The sequence below is a fragment of the Oncorhynchus mykiss genome, chromosome 16 (genome assembly GCF_057628025.1).
Source record: "Oncorhynchus mykiss isolate SJ-2025 chromosome 16, ASM5762802v1, whole genome shotgun sequence".
In the NCBI taxonomy this organism is placed as follows: domain Eukaryota; kingdom Metazoa; phylum Chordata; class Actinopteri; order Salmoniformes; family Salmonidae; genus Oncorhynchus; species Oncorhynchus mykiss.
Window position 1 is genome coordinate 17033206 of NC_143037.1, and position 16256 is coordinate 17049461.

Genomic DNA, 16256 nt, shown 5'->3' on the forward strand with positions numbered 1-16256 from the left:
ACTAAACTATAGCCTACTGTACAATCTTAGAAAAAAGGTGCTATCTAGAACCTAAAAGGGTTATTCAGCTGTCCCTATAGGAGAAACCTTTGAATAACCCTTTTTGGTTCCAGGTAGAACCCTTTTGAGTTCAGTGTAGAACCCTTTACACAGGGGGTTCTTCATGGGACCAAAAAGGCTTCTACCTAGAACCAAAAAGTGTTCTCCTATTGGGACAGTCGAAGAACCCTTTTGGAACCCTTTTTACTAAACGTGTAGCCTATCAAAACTAATCACATATAGGCCTATAATATCAAATTTAAAGACAAGGTGACATTGAGAATAGTGAGGTAGAAAACCAGCCCATTATTTTTTTTATCTACAGTGTATATTATCAAAAAAGATGGCATCTTAAGGTTTCTAGCAAACCTGAGGTTAAGAATTAACTGTCAAAATTGAGTTCAATCGTGGCTTGGGGTGGTCTAGCGGTTAGGGCAGTTGCCTTCTGCGTGCACAAATAGGCCTAGCGTGTCATTGTGGGTTCAATTCTGGCCCAAGCCCTTCTGGCACAAATAACTAAATCCCCCAATTGACTTGATTTAGTTACACATTTCAAATCGGGACAGTCCAGGAATATTATACCCCTGATCTTGATAATAAATGACAATACCCAACACTTATGTCCATTTATTATAATCCAAATAAAAATTCACACGAGACGCAATGCAACCTGCACATAGCCTACATAGGCTACTTGAACTGGTATCCAGAGGACCTGCAGTCTAAGGTACAATGTAGGCACAGTACTGCATTGTATACAAACAAATCTTCCTGCAGGATTATTTTCATCCTGCGCCGAAACGGGTCAAATTAAGATCCAACATCTGTACTTCAATTCAAGGTTCGCTGACAGACTAAGAAAAATGTCAGAACACTCTTACTGCTCAAGTGACACATTTAGCTCTGTCAAAGGTCTTGTTTTATTGCTCCCAAATCAAAACAAGTCTCAGCTCACTAGGGAAGCTGTCAAAAGAGCTGTGGTAGAGCCGGTTTCAGGTTAACAACTCTGCACTACTGACAGAAATGACAAAACTGATCAGGACGTAGGGATAGCTCTAGTGAGACTGTCTGCACCCAAAATGTCCATCCTATTCCCTATATTGTGCACTGCTTAAGGCTCTAACCAAAAATAACTGCACTATATTGGGAATTGGTTTCTCAAATGATTGCCTCGCCTGGTTCACCAACTACTTCTCTGATAGAGTTCAGTGTGTCAAATCTGAGGGTCTGTTGTCCGGACCTCTGGCAGTCTCTATGGGGGTGCCACAGGGTTCAATTCTTGGACCGACTCTCTTCTCTGTATACATCAATGAGGTCGCTCTTGCTGCTGGTGAGTCTCTGATCCACCTCTACGCAGACGACACCATTCTGTATACTTCCGGCCCTTCTTTGGACACTGTGTTAACAACCCTCCAGGCAAGCTTCAATGCCATACAACTCTCCTTCCGTGGCCTCCAACTGCTCTTAAATACAAGTAAAACTAAATGCATGCTCTTCAACCGATCACTACCTGCACCTACCCGCCTGTCCAACATCACTACTCTGGACGGCTCTGACTTAGAATACGTGGACAACTACAAATACTTAGGTGTCTGGTTAGACTGTAAACTCTCCTTCCAGACCCATATCAAACATCTCCAATCCAAAGTTAAATCTAGAATTGGCTTCCTATTTCGCAACAAAGCATCCTTCACTCATGCTGCCAAACATACCCTTGTAAAACTGACCATCCTACCAATCCTCGACTTTGGCGATGTAATTTACAAAATAGCCTCCAATACCCTACTCAACAAACTGGATGCAGTCTATCACAGTGCAATCCGTTTTGTCACCAAAGCCCCATACACTACCCACCATTGCGACCTGTACGCTCTCGTTGGCTGGCCCTCGCTTCATACTCGTCGCCAAACCCACTGGCTCCATGTCATCTACAAGACCCTGCTAGGTAAAGTCCCCCCTTATCTCAGCTCGCTGGTCACCATAGCATCTCCCACCTGTAGCACACGCTCCAGCAGGTATATCTCTCTAGTCACCCCCAAAACCAATTCTTTCTTTGGCCGCCTCTCTTTCCAGTTCTCTGCTGCCAATGACTGGAACGAACTACAAAAATCTCTGAAACTGGAAACACTTATCTCCCTCACTAGCTTTAAGCACCAACTGTCAGAGCAGCTCACAGATTACTGCACCTGTACATAGCCCACATATAATTTAGCCCTATCAACTACCTCTTTCCCAACTGTATTTAATTTATTTATTTATTTTGCTCCTTTGCACCCCATTATTTTTATTTCTACTTTGCACATTCTTCCATTGCAAAACTACCATTCCAGTGTTTTACTTGCTATATTGTATTTACCTTGCCACCAAGGCCTTTTTTTGCCTTTACCTCCCTTCTCACCTCATTTGCTCACATTGTATATAGACTTGTTTATACTTTATTATTGACTGTATGTTTGTTTTACTCCATGTGTAACTCTGTGTTGTTGTATCTGTCGAACTGCTTTGCTTTATCTTGGCCAGGTCGCAATTGTAAATGAGAACTTGTTCTCAACTTGCCTACCTGGTTAAATAAAGGTAAAATAAATAAAAATAAAAAATTGCGTGTCATCTCAGTTGGCTCAAATTAGACTTCATGCTTTTGTCTTCCCATAGAATGCCAGCAACTCACCAGGGGCATCCAAGGGACCTCAGTCGACTGTAGCGGCCAGACTGAAGCACCTCCAGCAGGGCAGCCTGGAGAGGCCCAAGACCAGGAAGCAGAGAGAGGACTTCCCCAAGATCCAGGGCCAACAGCAGGTATTCCACTTCTAGATGGCCCCTCCTCAGAGGAGTTTTCCTCCTCAGAACAGCTCTGGTGGCCTCCTGTGACATTGACAACTACTCCCTCTCACAGCTGTCTGGGGCAACTACTGGGCTATTTCAAGACTATATTGGGATACAATATGTTATCAGTGGACACTGTAAGGTGATGAAAAAAGGGGTGGGGTCATCTGAAATGTTTTGACTTTGAGCTGTGCCAAGTGGTTGGATTCTAAGTGGATTGTGTACAGAGCGTGCTCTTTCCCTTTGGCTGACATTGATGTTTTCGAGGAGACTAAGGTGGTGGGGATATTGTACCCTAAATGAGCTGAGTGACACCTAAAACTGTACTCCTTGATAATGCCACGGAATAGTTTTACATCTCAATGTTGAACAGTGTTAATTTTGTCAGCTATTTTAGATGTAGTTTTCATCTTACTTAGTCTTTTGACTAAAATACCCTTTGATTTTTAATCCCATTTCAGTTATTTCATCCTTCGTAGTTTTAGTTATTAACAGTCGACAAAAACTCTGGAAATGTTTTGTCTAGTTTTAGTCACTGTCATTTTAGTCACATTTTAATCTGTGATTTTTTTTTCTCCATGAAATCATTCATATTTACCTCCACATTCATGTCCACATTCAGATATCCTTGTCCAACTAGACTTACTGTCCCCTCATATTGCTGGCAACATTGCTATTGTGGCAGATTGTAACCAAGCCATGGTTTACCATATAGGCAACAGAGCCTTGGCTTCAGGTTAAACAATTTAGACCTACAACTCTAATTTTCTCCCCGTCATAATGTTCTGAAGGGGAAACAACAGTGATTCTCATAAAACAGGAATCTGAACTTTCCGACAATGCCAGAATTATTACTGTGCTCCTAATATTCAGAAAATCGCATTAGTAGTTCCAGTTGGGAAAGAGCAACGGCATTTGCTGATCGCGAGAGCGGCAACATAGATGAATAACAGATCACATGGTACTAGAGCTTCTGATGTGATCAAAGCAAACATATCCTATATGAAAGTAAGAGAGAGTAAACATTCTGGGTGCAATTGAAGTGTTCTGGCTATGCATCAGTTCAAAAGATAAATGCGTGACTGAAGTGACCGCCTGGTAGCTGTGTGTGTGGGAGAGCAGGGCAGATCAACTCAACCAGCCAGCACAACTGAAAGATCAATGAGAGGATTGCATTAAATTCTGCAAAGACATGCATGCTTATTATTGGACAAAGCAGATTAAAGGGAGATCAAAAGAAGCCTTCGTGTCAAATTGAAAGTCCATTAGTCTGATGTGGAATTCTCATCTCGTTACATTATCTTCAACCTATATGAAAAGTCATTTGTGACTGGGTTTTTCAGTACATCTCCTTTCGTTATCGTCATTGGTTTTTCGTCCGGAAAAATAGGTTGTTGACTAACATATTCTTTGTCATAGTTATTTATTGCGGATGAAGTTAACCCTGACGTCGAACCACTGACCTTTCTCCGAGCACATTATGATCCACTGTTCTCTAGCGCTGCTTCCTTTCCTCAAATCACTGAATCATTCTGTCTCCAGCTGAGTCATTTAAAACCACAGTCCAAAAGCGAGAGGGTCAGGAGATGAAAAAGTAGTTATTTTCAGAATATTTGCCCTTGTTTCTCAGTGGAGATGAGAATGTGGAAAAGGTAGGATAAGAAAAGAAAGAAAGACAGAGAGAAAGACGAATGGAAAGAGAAAGACAGACAGAGGGAAGAAGCAAAGTAGAACACACCGCCAATGCTTCTCTGGAGCAAATAAGACTGAAGCCCTCCTTTCTGAAGCCCCAGGCGTATCTGGTTCAGCAGGCACTCCAACCCAGTAGGCTAAGCTGAGTGGCCCTGTCCCACCTCAGCCCACACTGTCCCTCTCAAAGGACCTTCAGGCAGCTCTCAAAGTCAGGTAGAGATAACACAGCCAGCCACTTCGTCCCAGCTCGCACCCGTCCTGAGCCAGTCACCCCAATCCTCTCATTACCCTAACGGTGATAATCCACACTCCATTAGCTAACTCCAAGATAGAGGCCACTTCATTAACTCTAAGAAACAGGGCCCTTCATGTGGTGCTCTTTAGGCCTTAGGGGGGTCTATTCACAGGTTATTGAAGTTCAAAAGGCTGACTTTCAGAGTGAAAAACACCCAGATTTTGCCATGGTTCAACTGGGCTGGATTGATGCACCTGCACATGCATCTTTGATCAGATCTTGAAGTTTTGTACCTTATGTGGGGAGAATGCATCTCATCCACCACCAAAGCTGTAATAGCATCCATTTTGGTGAAGCACAATGTTTTATCCAGAGCACAAACCATACCTCACTGTTTGGGGTGAAGGCGAAAGGAGTCAGACACCATTTGGTTATCATACAAGTACAGAAGATGACATCCCAGAGAGGTCAGTGCTCTTCACAACAAGGCCCATTAGCGAATAGAGTAGTTAGCACATGGCTAACAGGGGTGACCACATTTAAACTACCCAAATGTGGGACAACAAGACTATTTTGTGGGACATTTGCGTGACAGTGTAGCCCCCCCCCCCCCCCCCCCCCCCCACAGAAATCCCCTTCCCGCTCATGCTGTAGTTCACATTTTTTACAAATATTGTCACAAGAATATTTGATATTTTTAAAACCCTCAAACACTAAGTTAGGCATACCTAATTTAGACATGCCTAATTTCAAAATAGGCCATGGCATCATCACTGTCAATCATGAATGATAATTCTTCACATTTTACTATTGAAATGTCCAGACTGTGTCTGCATGCCAATCATTTGATCTCAATCAGTTTAATGGGAATATGGATTTCGATCTTCTTGAATTACTGTTTCGTGAGCAAATTAGAGCAGAAGGTGTTAACAAACTATATAGCATTCCTGTATTTTGTTTCAATCAAAGCACATTCTGCCTAGTGGCGATCGCTGTTGAGTTTTGACCGCGTGATAACATTTGTTTTGCTATTTAGCTAGCCATCCTAAAATCTCATAAGAAATGAGGTGGTGTTTTTGGTGTAAACAGTAACGTTATACTTAAGTCATAATGCCCGAGAAGCCAATGTTTGGAGGATATATTGGCACTTGTGTTGTCGAGGGCCGGCAAACCGTGTCAATATCAAATCACATTTTATTGGTCACATACACATATTTAGCAAATGTTATATCGAATCATATCTAACAATTCACAACAATACACACAAATCTAAAAGTAAAATAATGGAATTAAGACATATTTAGATATTAGGACGAGCAATGTCGGAGTGGCATTGACTAAATTAGAGTAGAATAGAATACAGTATATACACATATGAAATGAGTATAGCAGTATGTAAACATTATTAAAGTGATATGTACTCCAAACACCGACTTCGAGAGCATTATCACTTTTATATAACAGGTTACCAACATATTCAAATAATGATTGACATATTTTCATTAAAAATGATATTTATTCATACTATTTCATCCTTCCATGAGATATAGTCCCAACACAAATCCAGGGTTGCTACGAAAACCGGATGGTCGTTCGTTCTATCGGTTCGGTTGCAAGAGACCCCGACCTAGTCGTTAAGTCTTTTTGTTCTAAATCTATGGACACGACCCAGTCATTCGTTCTAAATGGTATGTTGCCATGATGCTGGATACGTTCTTATCCCTTGCTTGCAAGCTAGCCATCTTTGGCTAACACGGTCATGTCAAACAGTGCAGCCAGAATAACAGCAAAGTAGCTGCATTTGCGACGGTTTTCTCGTGATAAAAAAAAACATTCATTACAATGAGCGAATGATGTGCAATTGCACCTGGCATAGAACATTTGCTCTCTCGCCAGGCCACTGTTCAGAAGAGATAGCCAATTACACAGCTAACACAATCACTTTAAACCGAAGCTGGAATGACAGCAAACTAGCTTTATTTCATGTTTTTCTATTGACTTTTCTTTGAATTGTTATGCTGATTCATGATTTTGACTGGCTGAGAATGGCTGCTAGCCTATCTGTCTTGTCCCATCTCCCGACACGTTCATTGCCATCGGACAGCTGGAGATCGAATTTCAATATTAAAACAATTGCTGTTATTCTGGCTGCACTGTTTGACGTGGCTGTGTTAGCCAAAGTTGACTAGCTAGCAAGCAAGGGATAAGAACATTGCTAGCCATCATGGCAACAGAACATTTAGAACGAACGACCTGGGTCGCGTCCATAGATCTAGAACAAAACGATTTAATGACTAGGTCGACTGGCAACACAAATGTTTATTATTTAACTAGGCAAGTCAGTTAAGAACAAATTCTTATTTTCAATGACAGTCCAACACTCTAACCACTAGGCTACCCTGCCACCCCATAAGTGATAAATGATAGAATGACCAGCTGGCTTGGGTACCAATCCTAGATTTGTGTCGGGACTATATCTCGTGGAAGGATGAAATAGTATGAATAAATTTTTCAAAATAAAGTTTTTAATGAATATATGTGAATCATTATTTGAATTTGTTGGTAATCCGGTTGTATAAAAGTTGCAATACCCTCAAAGCCCGTGTTTGGAGGTTATATTGGCACGGGTTACAACATCTGTGCCAATATATCCCCCAGACATCGGCTTCTCTGGCATTATCACTTAACTAAACAGGCACTAATGTGGGAAGTGTTAGTAACACTACCCCCCTGCAGTCCTCGCATCGAATGAGCAATTTAAACGTACCTAACCTACTCAATTGCCTGCGCAACATTTTGTGATGCAGAAACGAGAGACCACCAAATCTGCAAATATTTGTCCATGGAAACATTTCTGGTTGGTCTCAGGGAATGTAAAACAGTTAGGATGGGAGACTTTTAAAACGATATTGAGTGGAATAGCAGCAAATATGTTGAATGAGCAAATCGCCAAAATGCGGGACTGTCCCGCACAATACGGGATATGTGGTCACTCTAATGGCAACCTCTATTTGACACAGTGGAGCAATCTGGGCAGTGTATGGTACTTCCTGGAGAAATACAACCCAAGTATTCATGTCTAGTTTTGCTGTTTGCTGGAAACCACTCAATTGTGTGAGATTGCGTATGCCTCCAAGTGCGCCTTCCTTCCGCATCTTCCTTTTGTCATGACCAGATACGCCCTCTGAGTCTGCGGATGCCGTTAATTAGTATCAATACACTATGCATTCAAATCCTCACAGTTAACTTTATGATTTTTTTTTATTTTTTTTTTTACAGATTACACTCATTACAAGAGTGAGTCCTCTCATGGTGCTGATGATGTATTATATTAAATGTCTGACCTGACATTTAATTCAATGTATGGGGTTTGTAGCATACAGTAAAAAATATATATATTTACAGTACCAGTCAAAAGTTTGGACACACCTACTCAATCAAGGGTTTTTCTTAATTTAAATTTTTACTACATTGTAGAATAATAGTAAAGACATCAAAACTATGAAATAACACATATGGAATCATGTTGTAACCAAAAAAATATATTTTACATTTGAAATTCTTCAAAGTAGCCACCCTTTGCCTTGATGAAAGCTTTGCACACTCTTGGCATTCTGTCAACCAGCTTCATGAGTTAGTCAACTGGAATGCATTTAAATTAACAGGTGTGCCTTGTTACAAGTTTATTTGTGTAATTTATTTATTTCTAAATGCATTTGAGCCAATCAGTTGTGTAGTGACAAGGTAGGGGTGGTATACAGAAGATAGCTGTTATTTGGTAAAAGACTAATTCCAAATTATGACAAGAACAGCTCAAACAAGCAAAGCGAAACAACAGTCCATCATTACTTTAAGACATGAAGGTCAGTCAATATGGAAAATGTCAAGAACTTTTAAAGTTTCTTCAAGTGCAGTCGCAAAAAACATCAAGCGCTATGATGAAACTGGCTCTCATGAGGACCGCCACAGGAAAGGAAGACCCAGAGTTACCTCTGCTACAGAGGATACGTTCACTAGAGTTAACTGCACATCAGACTGAAGCCCAAATAAATGCTTCACAGAGTTCAAGTAACAGACACATCTCAACATCAACTGTTCAGAGGAGACTGCGTGAATCAGGCAATCATGGTTGAATTGCTGCAAAGAAACCACTACTAAAGGACACCAATAATAAGAAGAGACTTGCTTAAGCCAAGAAACACGAGCAATAGACATTAGACTGGTGGAAATCTGTCCTTTGGTCTGATGAGTCCAAATTTGAGATTTTTAGTTCCAACCGCCGTGTCTTTGTGAGACGCAGATGAATGTATGAGACGTAGGTGAATGGATGATCTCTGCATGTGTGATTCCCACTGTGAAGCATGGAGGAGGAGGTGTGATGGTGTGGGGTGCTTTGCTGGTGACACTGTCAGTGATTTATTTAGAATTCAAGGCACACTTAAAGAGCATGGCTTCCACAGCATTCTGCAGCGATATGCCATCCCATCTAGTTTGCACTTAGTGGGACTATCATTTGTTTTTCAACAGGACAATGACCCAAAACACACCTCCAGGCTGTGTAAGGGCTATTTGACCAAGAAGGAGAGTGATGGTGCTGCATCAGATGACCTGGTCTCCACAATCCACAATCACAATGGTAAAAATATAGAAAAACCCTTGGATTAGTGGGTGTGTCCAAACTTTTGACTGGTACTCTCTCTCTCCCTTTCGCTCTCTCGCTCTCTAAATATATAGTTTATATATACATATACTCTACCATTCAAAAGTTTGGGGTCACTTAGAAATGTCCTTGTTTTTGAAAGAAAAGCACATTTTTTGTCCATTTAAATAACATCAAATTGATCAGACACAATGTAGACATGGTTAATGTTGTAAATGACTATTGTAGCTGGAAACGGCAGATTTTTTAAAATGGAATATCTTCATAGGTTTACAGAGGCCCATTATCAGCAACCATCACTCCTGTGTTCCAATGGCACGTTGTGTTAGCTAATCCAAGTTTATCATTTTAAAAGGCTAATTCATCATTAGAAAACCCTTTTGCAATTATGTTTGCACAGCTGAAAACTGTTGTTCTGATTAAAGAAGCAATAAAACTGGCCTTCTTTAGACTAGTTGAGTATCTGGAGCATCAGCATTTGTGGGTTCGTTTACAGGCTCAAAATGGCCAGAAACAAATAACTTCCTTCTGAAACTCATCAGTCTATTCTTGTTTTGAGAAATGAAGGCTATTCCATGCGAGAAATTGCCAAGAAACTGAAGTGTCTAGTTTGAGAAACACAAGTCCTCAACTGGCAGCTTCATTAAATAGTACCCGCAAAACATCAGTCTCAACGTCAACAGTGAAGAAGCGACTCCGGGACTCTGAGTTGTAAAGAAAAAGCCATATCTCAGACTGACCAATAAAAAGAAAAGATTCAGATGGGCAAAAGAACATAGACACTGGACAGAGGAGCTCTGCCTAGAAGGCCAGCATCCCAGAGTTGCCTCTTCACTGTTGACATTGAGACTGGTGTTTTGCGGGTACTATTTAATGAAGCTGCCAGTTGAGGACTTGTGTTTCTCAAACTAGACACTTCAGTTTCTTGGCAATTTCTCTAATGTACTTGTCCTCTTGCTCAGTTGTGCACCGAGGCCTCCCACTCCTCTTTCTATTCTGGTTAGAGACAGTTTCCGCTGTTCTGTGAAGGGAGTAGTACACAGCGTTGTACGAGATCTTCAGTTTCTTGGCAATTTCTCGCATGGAATATCCTTAATTTCTCAGAACAAGAATAGACTGACGAGTTTCAGAAGAAAGTTCTTTGTTTCTGGACGTTTGGAGCCTGTAATCGAACCCACAAATGCTGATGCTCCAGATACTCATCTAGTCTAAAGAAGGCCAGTTTTATTGCTTCTTTAATCAGAACAACAGTTTTCAGCTATGCTAACATAAATGCAAATGGAATTTCTAATGATCAATTAGCCTTTTAAAATGATAAACTTGTATTGGCTAACACAACGTGCAATTGGAACGCAGGAGTGATGGTTGCTGATAATGGGCCTCTGTATGCCTATGTAGATATTCCATAAAAAACAGCCGTTTCCAGCTACAATAGTAATTTACAACATTATCAATGTCTACACTGTATTTCTGATCAATCTGATGTTATTTTAATGGGCAAAATATGTGCTTTTCTTTCAAAAACAAGGACATTTATAAGTGACCCCAAACTTTTGAACGGTAGTAAATACAGTGGGGCAAAAAAGTATTTAGTCAGCCACCAATTGTGCAAGTTTTCCCACTTAAAAAGATGAGAGAGGCCTGTAATTTTCATCATAGGTATACTTCAACTATGACAGAAGAAATGAGAGAAAAAAAATCCAGAAAATCACATTGTAGGATTTTTAATTAATTCATTTGCAAATTATGGTGGGAAAAAAGTATTTGGTCACCTACAAACAAGCAAGATTTCTGGCTCTCACAGAACTGTAACTTCTTCTTCAAGAGGCTCCTCTGTCCTCCACTCGTTACTTGTATTAATGGCACCTGTTTGAACTTGTTATCAGTATAAAAGACACCTGTCCACAACCTCAAACAGTCACACTCCAAACTCCACTATGGCCAAGAGGAAAGAGCTGTCAAAGGACACCAGAAACAAAATTGTAGACCTGCACCAGGCTGGGAAGACTGAATCTGCAATAGGTAAGCAGCTTGGTTTGAAGAAATCAAATGTGGGAGCAATTATTATTAAATGGAAGACAGTTTGGAGTGTGACTGTTTGAGGTTGTGGACAGGTGTCTTTTATACTGATAACAAGTTCAAACAGGTGCCATTAATACAAGTAACGAGTGGAGGACAGAGGAGCCTCTTGAAGAAGAAGTTACAGGTCTGTGAGAGCCAGAAATCTTGCTTGTTTGTAGGTGACCAAATACTTATTTTCCACCATAATTTGCAAATAAATTCATAAAAAATCATACAATGTGATTTTCTGGATTTCTTTTTTTTCATTTTGTCTGTCATAGTTGAAGTGTACCTGTGATGAAAATTACAGGCCTCTCTCATCTTTTTAAGTGGGAGAACTTGCACAATTGGTGGCTGACTAAATACTTTTTTGCCCCACTGTATATATATATAAATAAATATATATATAAATAAATATATATATATAAATAGGCAACTAGGTATATATATATAAATAAATAGGCAACTAGGTCAGTGAAATGTAGTGAACTGTCTGTGATCAAACGAACAAAAGACCTGTTCAACTGTATGTTTAACACATGCAAATAATATGAATAAATATATGTTGGAGTCAGCTGAATATATTTGACAAACATGCATCTACTATATGTGACCTGTATGAACAGTGTGGGTAAAATAAAACCACATGCGTAGGCTATTTTGTGTACTGTATTGCATCATGTTAGGTTCATTCTTTCAACAATACATGACTGCTTCAGACATGAACCAACGAGGTCATTTTGAACCAATAGGATTTAACCAAGACTGTACCACAATGTAAACATGTTTTTCCCCTTCATTTTATCCTGAGGGGAGAATATGCACAAGCTGAAAAATTGGCAATGTTAAAATCAACAGAAGTGAAGTTTGTGTGTGCACAACATATGAATGCCTCGGGGTTATCTGATCAAAAAGGCTTAGTTGGCATTATACTGTTTGATACATCAGGACATTGTGTGGACATGCACACTACACAGTGCTAGCTACATTCACTGTTCCAATAGCTGTCCAGAAAGACTGCCAACAGGCAATGACTATCCTCTTTATCTAGCTTGAACAGGTGGACTTTTTGTGTGTCCCTGAATGGATGATTTTGGCGTTAATGCGCATTATCTGGGGAATGGAGGCTCTCGTGGGAGATTCCCTCAATCTCTTGAGAGCCTATGGCACACATGTCTCTTCCTTTCCTTGTACAGGCTATTTGTGATACAGCCCCCAAGAGCTACAGATGTCCTGGTGTCCCTTGAGGCAAAGATGAGGATCATGTCCCTATTGATTTGACACAAGCTGATGTCAACGATACTTTCCCATACCCTTTTCAGACTACAAAGATTGCCAAAATGGCTGTACCAATTTTTGTCTCTATCTCTCCTTTCACAATTACCAATTGCCCCTCCCTTTCCCCACCTGAATGTACAGCCTGTATCTATGAAATGCCATCCCCCATGTAGACCAAAGCTGGTGTAGTCTTCCACTGCTCTTCATCCCACCCAGTCTATCTCACTGTGAGAAATGGACCTCCCAAGGACACATGAGGAAAACATAGCCAGACAGGGCTGACATTGATCTAAATCAACATCAACGCAACCAGCTCTCTTGGCATCTTTAATGGCATGCCTCCCCTCTCCTCTCCTCTTCTCTCTTCTCCTACCTCCCTTTGTACATGGTCTCGGCTTAATAGGAGGTCTTCGTTGTTAATCTTGGGCGTTTGTCTTGTTTGTCCCCCTAATCCTTTTGCCCCGTTGAATGGTTGGATGTGTAAACGAATGTGGCAGCTGTGTGGGGGCCCATAGACATCTAACCGGAGGGGGAAACCTCTTGTTCGCTAAAGGTAATGGTAATTCATTAGTGTTGGCATCAAATCAAGCTTGATGAGTCAGCGAGACAGGCTCAGCGCCATCTTCCCTCTCCTGGGGTTTGTTTGGGTCTCCATGGCTCTATGGAGAAACCCCTGTAGGTGCCAATAAGATCAGTCCATTTAGTCTGGCAGGCAGCCCACTGTCTGGACAGTGTTTCTGAAACAGTGTAACTGTGTAACAGTGTAACTGTTTCAGACAGGACGAATTCACTGAAAATGTGTGTTGTTTCGGAGTGAGCATTGCTTGGTTGATGCTAACGGCCAATCATAGCTTTTGATTTTAGCCCCCTTTATGTATCCAAACTAGCCAGCAGCCGAGGGCAGAAGTACAAACAAAAATGTAATCGACCAATCGCAGAGCAAGAAAGTATGCCTAGGGTTAACCAGGGTGAAAGTAGAGTTCAACCTTCACTTATAAAGATCATATAATATTGGAACGCCTATTATCCTCTGCTACATTTTTTTATAGGTATAGCATGCACTCTACTACATAGTTCTCCATTATAGCTCCCCTGTTGCCTAGTCCATATTCCTATCCTCCTCTACGTCTTCCTCTCTTCTTCTCATCTCTCAATCCTTATTTCCTTTCCTCTTCTTCACCCCTTCCTTTCCTCTCCCCTCCCAACTCCCCTTCCTCTCCTCCCCACTGTGAGGAAGCTAAATCAAGACAGATTGCCCGTCCTCAAGCCCTGACAGCAGTGCCGTACTGATCACAGCATCACTTCTCCAGCTCTGCCTACGCTCAGCTTAGTGACAGCCACAATGCTCTGATCTCGACACGAGCCTGACGACTGATGCACTGAACACAGCGTCCCCTGTGGCCAATCGGGGGAAATACAGAGGGCCGCAGCACTGGCTGTAGCATAGCACCCCATGTGGCCAAATAGATGCATATGGAAGCTGGAAGATAATCAATGACTAAGACAGTAGCTCTTGACTCGTCTATCTGTATCTGAAAGGGGTCACCAGATAAGTGCAAAGAACTGGGAAACTAAATGTGATCTTAAAACACTGTTAGAACCCTTTAAAAATGAGAGAATACAAAGGAATAACCTGCCAACTGCCTTTTCACAGCCTCCCTATTGCATTAGGCTAGGTTTGGAGCTGAGATGGAGATCATTTGAGTAAAATTTGGTATTTTTCCAGTTCCGAGGGGAACTGCTTTTATCCTTTGCTATCATGGTCAGTTTAAGTACTGGGATAAACACTGAAGCTAATATGGGTGACAACAAGATTCAGCACAGGATCTCACTTCTGACACCCAAATGTTGTAAATTGAATACATATTTATCCTGGAATGTCACAGTAAACATTAGCACAGTTTTATACACTAGCCAGCTTGTCATCATTGTCACTGCATTATGAAGATTGACACAAAAAACAATGAAGGGTTATCTGCTGTCTGACGTATTGCTTGAGGAAAGTGTCGACATTTTGCCACGGAAAGACTCTGTGCACTAATATATAGCACTGGCACAAATATACATTACTGGACATGATACAATGTTAAATCATAGACATTAATATAATGTATTATTTATCTTAAATATAGAAATGAGAGCTAATGAAAATAAAGACCATGTAATTAACCTCAGAATAATCGAAATCATATCAGATATACAGTATATTGTGAGAAAATAGTACACTACCTGATAGCTATTGTTTGCAGAGATCATATCATGTACAAAATCAAATCGTCATCTATGTTTTATATAATCAAGAATTTTTGTATTTTTATACTTGAAAAGAGGCTTCATAACCACATTTTAGATACATGTATTCTGTAAATTAGTTTATGAATGTGTGTTTAGTTTTTTCTTGTCATTGTTTTGGTTCCTGACTAACTACTTAGACCATTGAACACATTGTTACTATAATTTCTTGTCATAGATTCATTTGAGTCATGGCAGGATTACAAAGAAATACATGCAGTGAAAAAAAAAATCGGAAACTTTTGGGAGTCTTGTTTGGGAAACGACTCTCCCAATAGAAAGAAATGAGGAAGGGTTGTCATCTACTCACAGTAGTATTTCACCCAACTGGCACGGATAGAGGGAGAGGGGAAGAAAGAAATAGAGAGCACATTTCCTCATCCCTCTTTACAAGTACTCACTGACGACTACCCACAACTCTCTTCTTCTATTGTAATTAAAAGTTTAAAAAAAGACTACGTCCAATATGGTTTCATGATGAATGTATGGTTGTTGGAGGTCGTCTGTGGGTGTTATAAATCATGTACATAGACAGAAAATATGTTACCTCTATGGATTTGTATGTGAATTTATTTTTTTGTTTTTTTTGAGAGGAATGTAATCCAAACAGCATGCACATACTGTACATTCCTGGAATTTGCACGCTGGGATGACGAAAGGTTCTGTTACTTCTGTGAATAACTCTACTCTATAACTCTCAGTGTATGTTAGATCAAACACGGTACAGGACAATAGATTTTGTATCATGTGCAACAAGGTCGGTCAAGACCCATTTTACTGTCAACGTTAATGTAAAGAAAAAGAGGTTCAAATATTGAAGCGCAACTACTGTTGTTCTGAGAGTGATGCTTGCTGTGTGAGATAAGTGTTGTTTGTGAGTACTGAAGAAGAATGGTGAAGTAACATAGTATGAATGTTAAAGACCAACTAACAGTGCAAATGCTATGCCAATTCTATGTATTGAAAGAACCGTTGCTGCTTGTTGTGAGAAAGTCAACTATGGTACTTAACAGACCGCTGCTTTTGTACCTTCCTGTTGTGTTTTTTGTGAGAATAAAAGTGATCCTCTTGTACACGAAAGGACTCGATTCAAATTCATTCAGTGTCTGTAGAACTCTAAACCAATTTCATGTCTCATGACTTCTGATGTCATAAATAAAGTAGCAGACAATCGCT

At 40.4% G+C, this 16256-nt stretch overlaps 1 protein-coding gene across 2 annotated transcripts in view; it reads left to right on the plus strand.

Annotated features, from left to right (window-relative positions):
* The window catches only part of LOC110492842 (SRC kinase signaling inhibitor 1), a 40695-nt gene extending 36147 nt beyond the window's left edge, over positions 1–4548 (plus strand). For both annotated transcript variants that reach the window (XM_090202083.1, XM_090202084.1), the window contains one exon: positions 2692–4548. In XM_090202083.1, the coding sequence (XP_090058209.1) occupies positions 2692–2850 (159 nt within the window). In that variant the 3' untranslated portion in view covers positions 2851–4548. The remainder of the gene's footprint in view (positions 1–2691) is intronic.
* Positions 4549–16256: the final 11708 nt, after the last annotated feature.